Source organism: Papio anubis, chromosome 7 (genome assembly GCF_008728515.1).
Source record: "Papio anubis isolate 15944 chromosome 7, Panubis1.0, whole genome shotgun sequence".
Classification (NCBI taxonomy): domain Eukaryota; kingdom Metazoa; phylum Chordata; class Mammalia; order Primates; family Cercopithecidae; genus Papio; species Papio anubis.
The window spans coordinates 88692124-88707512 of NC_044982.1; the positions used below are offsets into that span (position 1 = coordinate 88692124).

The 15389-nt window shown below is 47.1% G+C and overlaps 1 protein-coding gene across 6 annotated transcripts in view; it reads left to right on the top strand.

The window, feature by feature from the left end:
* The window catches only part of ADAMTS17 (ADAM metallopeptidase with thrombospondin type 1 motif 17), a 366725-nt gene that overhangs the window by 134013 nt on the left and 217323 nt on the right, over nt 1-15389 (top strand). For all 6 annotated transcript variants that reach the window (XM_021940906.2, XM_021940905.2, XM_021940907.2 and 3 more), the window contains one exon: nt 11604-11709. In XM_021940906.2, the coding sequence (XP_021796598.2) occupies nt 11604-11709 (106 nt within the window). The remainder of the gene's footprint in view (nt 1-11603; nt 11710-15389) is intronic.

The following is a 15389-nucleotide window of genomic DNA, read 5'->3' on the forward strand; positions in this document are numbered from 1 at the left end:
GTAAGTGTCTGACAAATGTTAGTGTTTAGCAGCCGCCGCCTTATTACTTACTCCTCCCTGTTCCAGCCCTCTTATTTATTTATTTATTTATTTATTTATTTAGATGGAACCTCTCTCCGTCACCCAGGCTGGAGTGCAGTGGCGCCATCTCTGCTCACTGCAAGCTCCACCTCCTGGGTTCACACCATTCTCCTGCCTCAACCTCCCGTGAGCTGGGACTACAGGTGCCCGCCACCATGCCTGGCTAATTTTCTTTTGTATTTTTAGTAGAGACGGAGTTTCACCATGTTGTTAGCCAGGATGGTCTCGATCTCCTGACCTCGTGACTTGCCCACCTCGGCCTCCCAAAGTGCTGGGATTACAGGCATGAGCCACCGCACCTGGCCTCTAGCCCATTTCTTAAGCAGCAGAGGATGGTGTTTTATGAAGATGAGGTTGGCAGGGGTGCTATGCATTCATTCATTTGCAGAACTTATTGATAATGTGTTTAAGCCACACTGTGCTGTGTAAGTTGAATGGTTATGGAAGCTGGCCTAGAGAGGCCTAGCATAAGATTTGTTCATAGGACCTGACTGGCTCATGCTGCAGCAGAGGGATCGTGATGGGCCCTGGGCACCTGGGCACCTGGAGGGGTGTTTCTGGGCAGGATCAGGGGAGAATCAGTGGAGAGGAGGCACTCGAGTCCAGATGTTTTAGGACTAACTGGAGTGGGGAGAGGCAAGTAAGCTGATGCCTACGGAGATTTCCTAATAATGCTTAAGGTGATGACAAAGGCCTGGGCTTGGGACCAGTGAGAAAGAAAGAAATCCCAGAGTCTGTGAGTAGCAGGAAATGGCAGGACTTGATGATTACTAAGATTGGGTGGGAGAAGGGAAGAGAGAGGTTGACTAGGACTGCAAGCTTTTGAACAAAACTTGAAGGGTCAGTTTGGGGTGGCAAGTCCCATTGGTGTGGACTGAGACTGGGGGCAGTATCGGACAGCCAGGCTAACCAGCCTCAGGGGAATGCCATAGCAGAGCTCAAACAGGAGCCCCTGGCTCTTGAGGACACAGGGTGTGGACCACCACAGAGGCATAGAAGCAACCTGGAAATGTATGAAATCGCTTAAAAGGTAAAGAACATTTGTTTTTCTTGGCCTTTGACATTTTAAAGACAGACACTGACATGCATGCTATTTCCGTAGTCTGAGATGATTCTGAAACCCAATGTAGCCTACAGGTAATGAGCTGCCTGCATAAGCATGGAGCAGGGACATAACTTCACCCTGAAGATGGGGCCTGAGACTTTGTACCATCCACTTTCTGCCACGCTGGCGATAATTCTGAGGCTGGCCATCTTCCTTGCCTGCCACTGATTCTGCCATGAGTCAGTTGTTTCCTCTTTGTAATCTTAGTGTCCACTTGACTTCATGGTGTGGCTCTCATCAACATTCTTTTCTAAGAGGCTTTTTTTAAAAAAATAAAATAAAATAAAATAAAATGGAATGCCGTCATTTTTGCATCCTATCAGTGAAGGCAGGGATTGTCCTAGGGCTTCCCCTGGGCCATCAGAAGGGAGGGCTTGTCATGGTAGTTTGACTTTAGTTCATGACTGTTGAGTCAACACCCAAATGATGGCTGGCTTCCCATGTTTGGGTTACTTCTTTTTTGGAGTAGCTGTGGTGCCCTGCCAGGGAGTGATTTATGGACTTGAACTTAGAAGCTGGTGTTCAGGAGCTGGTGCCCAGAGCTGCTCTGAGGCCTGGGCTGACCTTTGTGCACAGCCCACGAGCAGGGCCCCGAGAGGTGTCTAGAACAACGTGCAGACTGGAAGTGCTTACCCTTGTCCCAAGGTTTCACTAAAAGTCCACATTTCGTCCCCCAAAGAATGGGCTTTGCTGGGCTAAGCATTTAGCAAGAAATGTGGTTACTTGTTTTGAGAATGCTTTTCTTTCTTTGTTTCTTCCTTTTTTTTTTTTTTTCTTTTTTTTGCTAACTTGGCAAATATTTCCATGCATGGCCTTGCATTTTATTCATCCTTCAGAAGTACAGCTATGAGAGGGAGTGAAGCTGTTTTTCAAGGTTGTTTCAGGCAAGCCTCAAGAATGTACCACTGGAAAAGTCCTTGCAAGGCAGTAAAGGTAAATTAGAAATGACTCATATGGTCCGAGAAATAGGAGTAATACAGGTAAAGCCTGGTGTTGCAGGTGAAAGCAGACTTTGACTAATACATACCACTGAGGCTTCATCAACCCATGACCCTTGGATATACCAAAGATATACCCTTATCTAGATTGTCCAGTGACCTTGACTCTTCCCAGATTCTTAAACCAAGGCCATCTTCTCCTTCTATTTCACATGCATGTGTGTATCCCTTTGTTATCTTTTAAATTATAATTGAGGCATAATTTACCTATGGATAGTATATCTAAGTGTACTGTTCAATGAATATTTGTAAACTGATGAGCTTTGTGTAATGGTTAGTGATGACCTGGATCTAGAAACAAGACGATATCAGCCACCGGGCAGGTCCTCTTCATGCCCCTTCTGGTCACTAGTCCCTCTGGGGTAACCCTGACCTGACTTTTTTATCTCTAAATGAGTTATTATAAGGCAGATATCCTTGTGGCCAGCATCCTGGTCAAGCAGTAGAGTCTATCAGCCCTGTAGGTGGTCCCCGTCCCAGCCACAGCCCCTTCCCTTTGCACTGGTACCCACTTCCTGGGCTTTTGTAGTGATGAGCACCTTCTGTCTTCTGGCCTTGTGCATTTGTGATTTTTGAATGAGTCAAGGTAAAAAGAAAAACCAGCACATGTTTCTGGCTTGCTGCATTTGGTTCTGCACACCCAGAATGCCTGTTGCCGCTTGGTTTGCCTTGAGATTTGCTAAGCAGAACCAGCAGCAGTGCTCCTTTTTTGTGAGCCTACTGTGTGCCAGGAGAGGCTCGTGGGTTCCTGACAGACCTGGAAGAGCCTACTCTGTGCCAGGTGTGGCTTGCAACAGACCTGGAAGCTTCCAGAGCTCTCTGGCCTATCACCACCTTCCCCTGGAGTTCTTTGGGATTTTCTGGGGACTTGAAGAGATGATTTTAGCCTCTGATTCTTCAGACTGAGCAGTATATTACTTTTATGAGAGTCTTTTAAAACTGGCTTCTCCCTCCAAGGCTGTGTTTGAGTGTTTTTTAGAACATCTCATAAGGCCTGGGGATTTCTGGGGAGTCTCCTGCAAATAGAAATGGCCGATGATGTGAGCGATGGGTCCACATCACTCACACGCATGTTGTCGTGATTCCCTCACCTCCCTTCCCGGTGCCCTAGTGTCTCCTGATGGACATCCCTGGCTGTAACTTGCAAGGTACCCCATTGTTAAATGACTGAGGAATGGCACTTCTCTACCTACAGATGCAGCTGGCCAAGGTGTTATATGATTTTAAATACAGAACACCCCCACTCCACCATATTTTTCATTCTTCTCTACCAAGCATTTTTGTAACTAGTTCAACCTGAAGCTCCTACAGCTTTCCAGGTCGGTTCCTTGTTATTAAACCATGTTGTGAACATCGAGGCCAAGCCCATGGCGCATTAGGTGGCTGCAGTGCTGTGGGGCAAATGAGCGTGGTGAGTTCTGGTGGTCACCACGCTTGTCAGTTACCTGTGTGAGCAAGGGGACCCAGGGTACTTCTGTGGGGACCCGGGGTGCACTCTGGGTGTATTAGCCTGTTTAGAGCTCCTCTTACAGAATACTGCAGACTGGGCAGCTTACACAGCAGACAGTTATTCCTCACGGGTCTGGAAGCTGGAACTCTGCAGTGCCAGTAGGACTGGTTTGGGATAAGGAATCTCTTTCCTGGCTTGTCGACAGCTGCCTTCTCACTGTGTCCTCACCTGCCCTCTTGTGCTCACTTGGAGAGAGGGAAAGAGAAAGGGAGGGAGAAATACCTCTAGTGTCTCTTCTTCTTTTTATAAGGACACCAGACCTGTTGGATCAGGGCCCCACCTTGCTGACCTCATTTAACCTTCATTACCTCCCTGAAGGCCCTGTCTGCAAATACAGTGACATTGAAGATTAGGGCTTCAACCTCTGAATTTCAAGGGGACACAGTTTAGCTCATAACAGTGAGCATGATTAAAATGCATGTGGTTGCTCTTACCAGCCCCTACTCTGCCTTCTTCCTGGCTCTGGCTGTCATCTCAGTTTAGCAGCCCTCACTCATGGCCCTGCCTGTGGCTACTCTAATAAATGTGATTCAAACAGAAATGTTGAGAAAGATTATGATTCTAGGCACACACCTCAGACAGCTGCCTTGGGAAGGCTGAGTCAGGAATGTGCATTTGAAACTCCGAAGGGAGATTCGATTCATTCCCAGATTCCCTTGGGGGATATCTGACCCCATGGAAGACTTAGTTGTCCCATTCCCCACATGGAGGAGATTATTTTTAGCCAAAACATATCACACTTCTTCTCAGCCTCACCCCCACCTAAAACCCCAGCTTTCCCTAGGGAGAGGGAGGGCATTCTAACCCACCAGCAAAGGGGAAACCTTTACAGTGAGAGAAGATAGAGGAGGCTGAAAGCTGTCATTGAAGTGGGACTAAGCCAAGTTCATTTTAAAATTATTGACCAAAGTAAGTGCCAAGCAGTGCAGTTGATAGAGAATGTGAGTGTGTTATAGTTTTCAAAATTCACTAGGGTCCATTGCCGTAGGAGTGAGTGTGGGCATCAGCCTCATGCTTCCAGTTAGGGGAAGGGTGTCCTGGCCATGCCCGTGTCTACAGACGTACACTCACGTGTGCACACACCGGAACCTGCACACAGGCGACGGTGCAGTGCTGCTGAGGTACAGCGATCCAGCAGGCTGGTCGGGGGTTGTGTTTCCTGAATGCTAAATGCTAAAAGACAGGGTTCTTCTCTGGTGGCCAGGGAGTACCTGCAGAGGTCCAGAGGTCTCCTGAAGGGGAACTCAAAGATGCTCATCACCTGCTGCATTCACGGTGCTGCCTGCAGGTGCTCCCCACACAGGGAGCCACCCGTGGTCCGGGAGAGTTTGCCGAGAGAGTAGTCAGAATGAGGGCGTGGCTCGGTGAGGGGCTCTCAGCTGTGACAGGTGACCCAGAGGGAGGAACAGGGAGCAGTGAGTGCACGGCTCAGTGTGGAGCTTCCTCTCCAGTTTCCACTTGTTTGCCCTCTGGAGAGGCCAGATCTGGGCTGGGTCACTGGCGCAGCTGTCTTTCAGAGACCCGATCACCCTCCCTTCAGGCCCTGGTGCTTGGCTTGGAACATCCCTGCTCATCTTTCTACCGGCTGCTTTGTCTTCTTGCTGCAGTGGCCTGGAGGCCGCTTCCCCTAGGCCTTCGCCTGCTCAGCTTCGACTCTGCCCGGCACGAGGCCTGTCACATACAGGCCATCAGGAAACACTTGACAAAGGGTTTGTCAAGATAAGAGGTTTTCAAGGCTCCTCTGATGTCCTGAGGTGAACCTGCCTGGGACCATTTCTGGTGGGCATCAGGGCCTGTTTCAGAAGCCCCTGAGACTCTGTGGGGTTCTCCGAAGAGAGGCACACTGTGATTTGACAAATGTTGCATTGCTCCCTGGAGAACCCCTCCCATGTGACAGGTCCTGCTGACATGAGCGTCATCTTCTCTGGGTAGTCTGGGTGGGTAGTCTGCAGGATATCTCCACGCACTTTACTCAAGTTGGCTGTGGCCTTTTGAACATCACTACTTACGCATTTCTCCTTCCTTCCCCTCTCCTGGCGTGTTTTAGTTTCTAGAGCAAACTGTTAGCATAAATTTTTTGATTCTAACTTGTAAATCCGAGGGCCGGTTTATTCCTCCACGTACCCTTGACTCACAGAACACATGAAAATGTTATCTTGTAGGAGTGACGCCTCCAGCCCAGGGACCCTCGAGTCATCCGTGGGAACTCATGTGATTCTCTTACCAGAGACGGCATCTCCTCCCAAAGTCCAGGATCCTGGAGATGCCTGAGAAACTGAAGCCAAGGACATCTGTGTCCTAAGCTGTGGTCTCATTAACCCTAGGGAGCAAGGCCCAGAAGTAGCCTTTCCTGACTCTGACCCATAACCAAGAAACCCCATCACGAAGCAACAGCTCACATGGCATTATAACACACAAACCAACACACTGAGTTAGCCTGTGAGGTCATAACTGCTGGATGACTCCCAGTCCACAGAAAACCACAATTGCCAAGGGGAAAGTCTGAAAGGCTTCCTCGGAGAATGTGCCAGCATATTCATTGCTTGGGCTGGCAGTGGAAATGAAGGTGACTCCCCACCTCAATCCCAGCCCCTTCCCCCTCAGCCACTCTTCTGTTGCAAGAGGTTAGGATTTTCCCACCCCCACTTGTGTTTTTGATGTTATAGCTAAGAAGGCTTTGTCTACACCAAGGTCAGGAAGATTTCCATCTTAGTTTTCTTCTAAGAGTTTTATAGTTTTAGCGCTCACATTTAGCTCTTTAATTCATTTTGACTTATATTTTAAATGTGGTGTGAAGTAGGGGTCCAACTTTATTATTCCTTTGTGGTTAGTTTTCCTTTGTCACATCCTAGACTCTAAGACATTTGCTCCTAAGTGCTGTTCACCTGTTCAGATCACACCCATATCCACTTAGGTTTGCAAGAACACAAGGACTTATCAGTGAGCGTGAATCTGCAATTCAGTATCCATGACTATGGTTGGTGTATGGGCAGATGCCAGTTGCTCTCTTGTGACTGACAGCTTGATGTTCCAGCAATAACCGTGACAGTGTTTGGTAGTTGAGCAGTTGGTGGGAAAAATGGAGCCATCCCTCTCAAAGGCAGACCCTGTAAGGTTGGACTAATGGGCAGCAAGGCCACCAGCTGCAGATGGCTTATATGCAACAACTTACTGCATCAATCAGAGTTTAGACAGTTGTTTGTTGTTTATTCCTTAAATCTAGAGAGGATTGAGTGGTCAGCCCTGAGATAAAGAGTTATGAGCTTATATCATGTAGTTTTCTACTGAAAAAGAAACTGATTAATCCTCTTCACCCAGTTTTCTCTATAAAATTGTGCTTCTACTGAGAAAAGGAAGAGAAAGAAGACAGATGAGCACCTGTGTTGCGCTGGCATGGCTGGGAAGATGGGTCACAGAGCTAGTGGATGGGAGCCTCTTCTCTGGATAAATTAAATGAGCTGCTCCAGGTTTCAGAAGAACTCATTACACCCCCTCTTTTTTTTTTTTTTTTTGAGACAGAATCTTGCTGTGTCACGCAGGCTGGAGTGCAGTGATGGATCTCAGCTCACTGCGACCTCTACCTCCCGTGTTCAAGTGATTCTCCTGCCTCAGCCTCTGGGGTAGCTGGGACCATAGGGACCTGCCACCATGCCTGGCTAATTTGGGTGGGTTTTTTTTGTCTTGTTTTTGTTTTGTTTTAGAAAGAGTCTTGCTCTGTCACTCAGGCTGGAGTGCAGTGGTGCGATCTCGGCTCACTGCAAGCTCCACCTCCCGGGTTCATGCCATTCTCCTGCCTCAGTCTCCCGAGTAGCTGGGAGTACAGGCACCTGCCACCACACCCAGCTAATTTTTTGTATTTTTAGTAGAGATGGGATTTCACCATGTTAGCCAGGATGGTCTCGATCTCCTGACCTTGCAATCTGCCCACCTCGGCCTCCCGAAGTGCTGGGATTACAGGTGTCACCACCACTCCCCACCAGTTTTGTATTTTTAGTAGAGACGGGGTTTCACCATGTTGGCCAGGCTGGTCTCAAACTCCTGACCTCAGGCGATCTTCCCAGCTCAGCCTCCCAAAGTGCTGGGATTACAGGTGTGAGCCACCGCGCCTGACCCACACCCCTTCATTTTTACCGTCTGTGTTTCAGATTTTTTTAAGAGTGTGTTTATTGTCAGGGGTGTAGTAGAGTTGGAGTGAGCCACCATTTAGGACACAAGCACACACTTGTTGTCAGGGGTGTAGTAGAGCCTCTGTTTCCCCATCTATAAAATGAGACCAGTCATACTTGCCAAGCAAGGGAGGGTTGAGTGTTCAGAGCAGTCTTGCCCATTTAGAGGCACAACTAATAAATTCCAGTTGCCTTTCTGCCTCCCTTTTGTTACAAGAAACTATGCAAACATGTGGAATTGATGTTTTTTAAAATTTTTAAATAAGTTCTGTGATCTGTGGAGAATTTTAAATCATAGAAGGCTGGATGTGAAAGCCGGTGAAAGCACCACTGCAGGGTCTAAAAGCCTCACCTCAGCGTTAAGGGAATTCCGGTTACCTCGGAAGGTTCCACAGCATCAGCACTGAAGTTAGCAGTGTACTGACTGCGAAACTGTAGTGTCACAGACCTCAGTTTTTAATAAATCAATACAGAGAAAACTGGTTTTTCCTCATTTCTTGACAAGCACCAGCATGGGGATTTGGTGGGTTTTTCTAGCTTGGTGCCTTCTGCAGCCTGAGATGGCGGGGGCATCTCTGAGTCTCCAGGGCTCTGCCTTCCCTAGACTGCAGTTTCTTTTAAGTAACAAGGAATAGTGGTGGGCTTTGTTTTCTGCTGAAGCTGGATGGCTTAATTACCGTTTATTCCCCCCGTAGCTCTTATTTTACAACAACCTGGGATTTTCTCCAGACTTTGTTTTGTGCATTCTAAGCATTTCCACCTCATCTCATAAACACACAGCTCTTGTGTTCTGTTGTCAGGAGCTGTTTCTTTTATGTGTTTTTCCTTGCTCAGTTTTATGACCAGGCTGGTCACGATTGGAATAAATCATTAAAAGCATTAGACCTTAATCCACCTTTGTGCAAGAGCATTTCTTGTAAATAAACTGATTCTTTGTTTTCTAGTTAAAAAAAAAAAAATCATCTGCACCTTGGAAAAATTAAAATGCAATTATTGGAAGGCTCCTTGCTTCACTGTTCCTCTAGCATTGCACGTTACCTAATTAGAGTGGAAAGTCAGGGCTGCCTCCTCCGAATGCTGAGTGTGGCTGAGGCCAGAGGGAAGTGTTTGTGTGGCATGTGAGGTCTGCCAGTTCTGCATCAGAGCCCATGGCGGGCACACTCAGGACAGCAAGCTCAGCACATCTGGCCTTACTGTGTCTCCCTTCCCCCTCACCAGGCAACTTCTCCAGAGTGTGCAGATCTGATTGTTTCTAATTGATTCGTTGACCCAGAGAGGCTGCAGCCAGGGCTGGGTGGGCATTGCTGGGTGTGTGTCTGAGCGTGTGCATGCACCCACGTGGGCCGCGTGCACATACCATCAGGGCTATGTAGCAGCATTCCACCTACTCACTGGTAGACTTGTAAAAGCAACCCACAAAACATTTTTAAACAAAACCAGAATAATGACCTTGAAGGTACTGAGAAACCACATTGCATCCTTTCTGGTTGTCGTGTTGCTCTTTTCAATAGTCTGCATTGCTGAGTTGTGACATCCACGTGGCCACAAAAGCATCTTGAGGCAAAATAACATTTAATTTGTCTTTTATTTATTTTTAACTAAGCACACTGCATGTTTCCAAATAAAAATAGACCCACAGTGAGGTACCTGGGCCCAGTGTGTGGAACATGAGCCCTGGAGCCACACCTCTGTGGAGCCAGGCCATGTGAGCTTCCTCTGTGCCTCGTGGAGAGGACGAGGAAGGAGGATGTATTAGTCCTTTTTCATGCTGCTATAAAGATACTACCCGAGACTGGGTAGTTTATAAAGGAAAGAGGTTTAATTGACTGTCAGTTCTACATAGCTGGGGAGGCCTCAGGAAACTTACAATCATGGCTGAAGGGGAAAGGGAAGCAGGCACCTTCTTCACAGTGCATCGGAGGGAGGGGGGGAAATAACTGCCAAACACTCCTAAAACCATCATCTCTCATGAGAACTAACTCACTATCCCAAGAACAGCATGGGGGAAACTGTTCCCATGATCCAATCACTTCCCAGCAGGTCCCTCCCTGGCACATGGGGATTACAAATCGAGATGAGATTTGGGTGGGAACACAGAGCCACACCACATCAGATGGACCACCCTGTGTGTGGCTGAGCTCCGCAGCAGTTGGATTTGGACATCAGCGAAGAGGATGCTGGTTTAGCTCTTTGGGAGCAGGGAGGAGGGGTCGTTTTTAATGAAATGGTTCCCCTGTCCCATTCTCCCCTGCCCTCTGCCAACTCCTTCCCTCCTGAGACATCTCAGGCAAGTTCATGGAAGGAGCCCTTGGAATGGAGCAGTGTGCAGCTCGACAGAGGGACAGCCCATGGTGGAGAGCAGGTGCTCCTTCCTTGGGTAGTCACAGCCCATCCAGGGCATGGGGCTGATGGGCAGAGTCCAGCTGTGTTTAGCCTCCATCCACTCCATGGTGCTATGCCAGCAGAGCCGCTGCCCACCCACGCCCAATGTGACGGCACAGCCAGGGGAGTACTGAGCTCCTACAGCCACCCCATTCCACCATCCGCTTGTGTATCACACAGGGGCATATCGAGGAACTGTCCTCGGGGTTAAACGCCCGTGGGAGGGCAGATGTCAGGTTTCCTAGCAGGCCCTGTTGAGAAGCCCTGCAGTCCCTGCGGGGTGAGACATGTCTTTCCTGGGTGCAGGGAGTGCTGTGGTGGGGAGCCCTGGAGGGTCAGTCCCCAGAAGTGTGGCCAGCATGGGCTTGCCCTCCCCACCCCTGCTGTGGCCACCCTCCCAGCATTCCCCAGAGGGGCTGGCATCCAAGGGCCCTGTGTCATCCCACACGTCCCTTTGCCAGAGCCGCCTTCCTCCCCTGGAAAACGCCTGCCCCTCCTGCAGTGGCTGGCCTGCTGTCCCACCAACACCGCCCAACCTTGGGACGCAGCCTCCACTGCCCTGCATTGCATTTCTCCTGGTGTGTATGGTTCGGGTTTCCTGTCTTAGAGTGAAGTCCTTAGGGGCAAGCACATGTGTGTGGAGACACACATTTGGCTCACGGGCTAGTCCTCACTGAGGACTTCAAGGTCCTGGCTCTCCCAGCGCTGTCTCCACTTTCTCTGGGTCTTCCTCTCTCAAGGGCTCCTGAAGCATTTTCAGAACATTCTGCACAGCCTTCCGGGGCTTGCTGTCCATGAGACCCAGCACAGAACCCGGCTCACGCCCGGGATGTGCAGTGTGAGGAGGCGCTTCCTCCCTCTCAGGGTGTGTGGGTGCAGGGGCATTGCCTGAGAGCCAGGGCCTCTTAAACCTTGTACCCTGGGTGCCTTGCCTGGCTGGCCTCACTTGGTCCCAGCCCTGGGCACTGAAGTTAGACAGATCTGGTGTAGGATCCCAGCACTGGGTGCCCATCCAGGTGACCTTGGGAGAGTTACCTTTCCTTTCCAAACCTCAGTTTCCCTCATCCCGGGTCATGAGGATTAAGTTAGGTGCTATGAGTACATGACTCAGCACACCCCCTGACGCGTATTAGATGCCTGATGGATGCTTGCGGTGGTTATTGTTTTTGTTAGGTGAACACAAAAGCATCATACACAAACCCTTCCCATATGGGCTGAGACTCATAGTCAGCATTGTCCCAGTGTGCCTGCCTCGATTGTGTGTGACGTTGACCGTGCGTGCTGTTGACCGTGCGGACTTGCCTGGCGAGACCAGGGCCTCCCGCGTTCTGAAGAGGATGTGTTTTGTGTCTCTGCTGCAGGAATTGCTTACTTAGGAGGTGTGTGCAGTGCTAAGAGGAAGTGTGTGCTTGCCGAAGACAATGGTCTCAATTTGGCCTTTACCATCGCCCATGAGCTGGGCCACAAGTAAGTATCAGACTCTGTGTCGTCCTGTTTTCTTTCAATCCTTTTTTGAATACAGATTTTTCACTTGAATTCTGTAAGTTCTAAAACAGTGCTGCTCTATGCCTTTGCTGCTTCTGCAATAAAGGACCCAGGTCAGTACACCAGGGTCCCAACCCTCAGGGACCCCACAAGATTACTGCACTGATTGGCTTGGAGAGTTGAAATGTTAATTTCATGTGCACATCTATTCTTAAAGCCAACAGAGTAGAGAGAAGAGGTTCTTCTCAGGATGTCCTTATTTAGTTGTACTTCTTTCCGGGATGAGCATGATCTTTGATTCACTCCAAGTCTATTATTCACATAATGGGATGGATCTTTATACTATTGACTTTCCATTTCCTTTTCTGCCAATTCTAAAGTCCAACTTTCTGAACGTAGAATTTAGTGTCTTAGTTTTGAAGAATTAACAGCTGTGGATGAGAGTCTTTGCATGCAGCGATTCTTCTCTTTAGGATGAAGTAACCATAGAACCTTAGAGCTTGCCTTAGGGGGAGTCTGAGGCAACCTCCTGGAGGGGTTGTTGAGTGGCTGGCCCCAGGTTGTGATCACCTGCAGGAAGCCTCAAGTGGCAGAAAGCCAGATAATGCTAAAACTGTGACCTGAGGGTTATTCTTTTTCCTAGAGTAGATGTCTGTTTTATGTTTCTCTGAAGGAAAGATTGTGGTATGACTGCTTAAGAACTTAAAAGAAAATTAAATTGAGGAGGCCAGAGCATGCAGAACAGTGGAAAGGTTTATATTGGATTGAATAGAACATAATTAAATGGAAATCTAGTTCTTGGGGGAAACTTATTGTAAAGGTTTCCTAATGACCTACACAGTTAGATGCCTGGGGTCTCAACTGTTAACTCTAGTTTTTATGAGAGTAAAGTCAATGTATAAGAAGGAATATAAAAGCAATTGTTTTTCTCAAGCATTTGCCATATCTATGGCTTTACTTTTTGTTTGTTTGTTTATGAGTGATGACTTTTAGTGAGTTTATATTCTGTTCACTTTTTAAAATGCTGGTCCACATCCACTGAATTGATTTTATGACCTTTTTGTTTTGTTTTGTTTTTGCTGTTTTTTTTTTTTCTTTTTAAATTATATTTTAAGTTCTGGGATACATGTGCAGAACGTGCAGGTTTGTTACATAGGTATACACGTGCCATGGTGGTTTTCTGCACCCATCAACCCATCACCTACATTAGGTATTTCTCCTAATGCTATCCCTCCCCTAGTCCCCCACCCCCACAACAGGCCCCAGTGTCTGATGTTCCCCTCCCTGTGTCCATGTGTTCTCAGTGTTCAACCCCCACTTATGAGTGAGAACATGCAGTGTTTGGTTTTCTGTTCCTGTGTTAGTTTGCTGAGAATGATTGTTTCCAGCTTCATCCATGTCCCTGCAAAGGACAGGGACTCATCCATTTTTTTGGCTGCATGTTTTTGTTGTTGTTTTGGTTTATCTAGTGCCATCTTAATTGTTTCCATTCCTGTAGAGGGTTTGGTAGTTGGCCTTTCCCTACCTATTGTGTGTCATGATGTGAGTAGGTACAGAGAGTGGAAATAATGTTATGCGCATTTCCTGGGGTAGGGAGGAAATCCCATGTTATTGACCCAGGACCTGGTGAAGCAAGATGACAAGTTGTCTCTGAGTACACAGTTGTCTCATCTTGACACTATTTTTAAAAATACTGTTGACAATTCTTTGCCCATACTGTTTTTTAAATGAAGTTCAACTGCATTTGTATTAGTCAACTGCATTTTAAATGAAGTTCAACTGCATTAATTTGCAATTAATTATTTGTATCTGAGTTCTTAAAATCCTGTATCCAAGAGTGATCTGCTGGGGAAAAAAGCCATAAATCAGAATGAGTTTGGCAAACATCTTCCCACCATCAAGGGACTGACCCAACCAGCATGCCATAGTACCTAAGAATCAATTACCTAATCATTATGAGGATGCAGGGATGTCAGAGTACTTACCAACACCCGAGCTGTTATGGGCCTTTGAATAGTCAATTTAAATAAGGTGAGTTGAGCTATAGTTACATGAACTGCAATGTCCCACGCCAGCATCCAGCAGCATGGCACATGCTAAGTGCCATTTGCACATATGTGTGGGCGCACACATGCTGCATGGAGGTCTTTTCTCATCAGACATTAACAATACAGAGGGCCATTTTCAAACACTGGCCTCCCTGCACCGGAGGTCTGCAAAGATGAATGGTTAGATTCAAACACACTTTAGTACCCTTTAGCTATAGACCGTTTAGAATTTCTTGTAGGACTCTTTATAGCTTGCTATTCAACTCTAATTAGCGACAAAAACAAACACCTTATTGTTAATCAAAGCCAATAAATCTTGCTAGCATTTGGCCCTCCCCCTCTTCGGGTAATTACAGGTTTCCCAGGGAAGTCTGTCAACTTTGATTAGTCACAAGTGTTAGGAAGCAGATCCCCGAGGGTGAAGCCATGTCCTCCCCATCCGCAGGCCCCTCTGGTTACTGGGCTGTGGTTCCAGGCTATATGGGCTGCTGGAAAAGGCCAAGACCAGCCTGCACGCTCAGTGAAGTCACCGGCCAGGCTGTTTCACAGATGCAAAACCTGAAAACTGTTCTATATTTTGGAATACAGTGGATCCATTAAACTCCATACTCCTTAGCTTATGTGAAAAAAGTCTCCAGGTGGCTCACCCACTGGTCCCTTACCATGGAATGTGGTAAAGTGAAACATTTCTGGGGGGAAGGTGTCTGCGTGTGTGCCTTTGCACATAGCACGCAAAGGTGCGGCTCTTCTGTTTGTCACCTAACGTGCTTCGTAGGGCGATTGGTGTGAGCAGCTACCCTAAAATCTGATTGTCAGGAAAAAAATTCCACTTCTGTATGAGCTACATGTTCCACTTATCAAACAATGAGTTGCACAGATTAACATGATTTTGTTTCTGCGTTGGCTGTCAGAAAACACAAAGCTAGATTTAGGGCTCATTTTCAGCAATTAACTCTCTATATCCTGGAATTATATTTTCCTCCCTCTTCTCTTTCTAGCGTCTCTTTGTATGCATGGTTTTATTTTAAATAGTTCAAACATAATTTATTTGGTACAATAAACTGGCTCTAATCCAATTTGCAATCAAATAGGTCCTAAATTATAATTAAATTTAAAGTTCTTGCCATGGTAATATCAATAATGCTACTTTGGCCATGAATTAATAACATACTAGTGATGTTTAACTCGGATCAGATCTCTCATGTATTGAACACCTACTATGTGCAGGGTACTGTGTGAGATGCTGTGTGTTTATCATGCCATTGAGTCAGTCCTATGAGGTAGGTATTATGTAGCTTTTACTTTACAGGTTAGGAAACTAGTATTGCTTCTTTAAAATTTGTAGTTACTACTTAATATGATTTGGGATCACTTATATGATTATACATACTGCAATAGGCCCATTAAAATAAGGATATAAATTACATGAAATAAATAATAAAGAAGAGAACTTGTAGAGTCAAAAACCAAGGTACTCTCAGTTTAAGGGAAGTAAATGTCCATGTGTATAGCTGCTGCTGGCTGACCAAGGACAATGACCATATCATGGAGAGAGGTTCCCTAGGACACTTGAGTACCGTAGATGAGATTGACAGCTTCTTTTTTTTTTTGAGA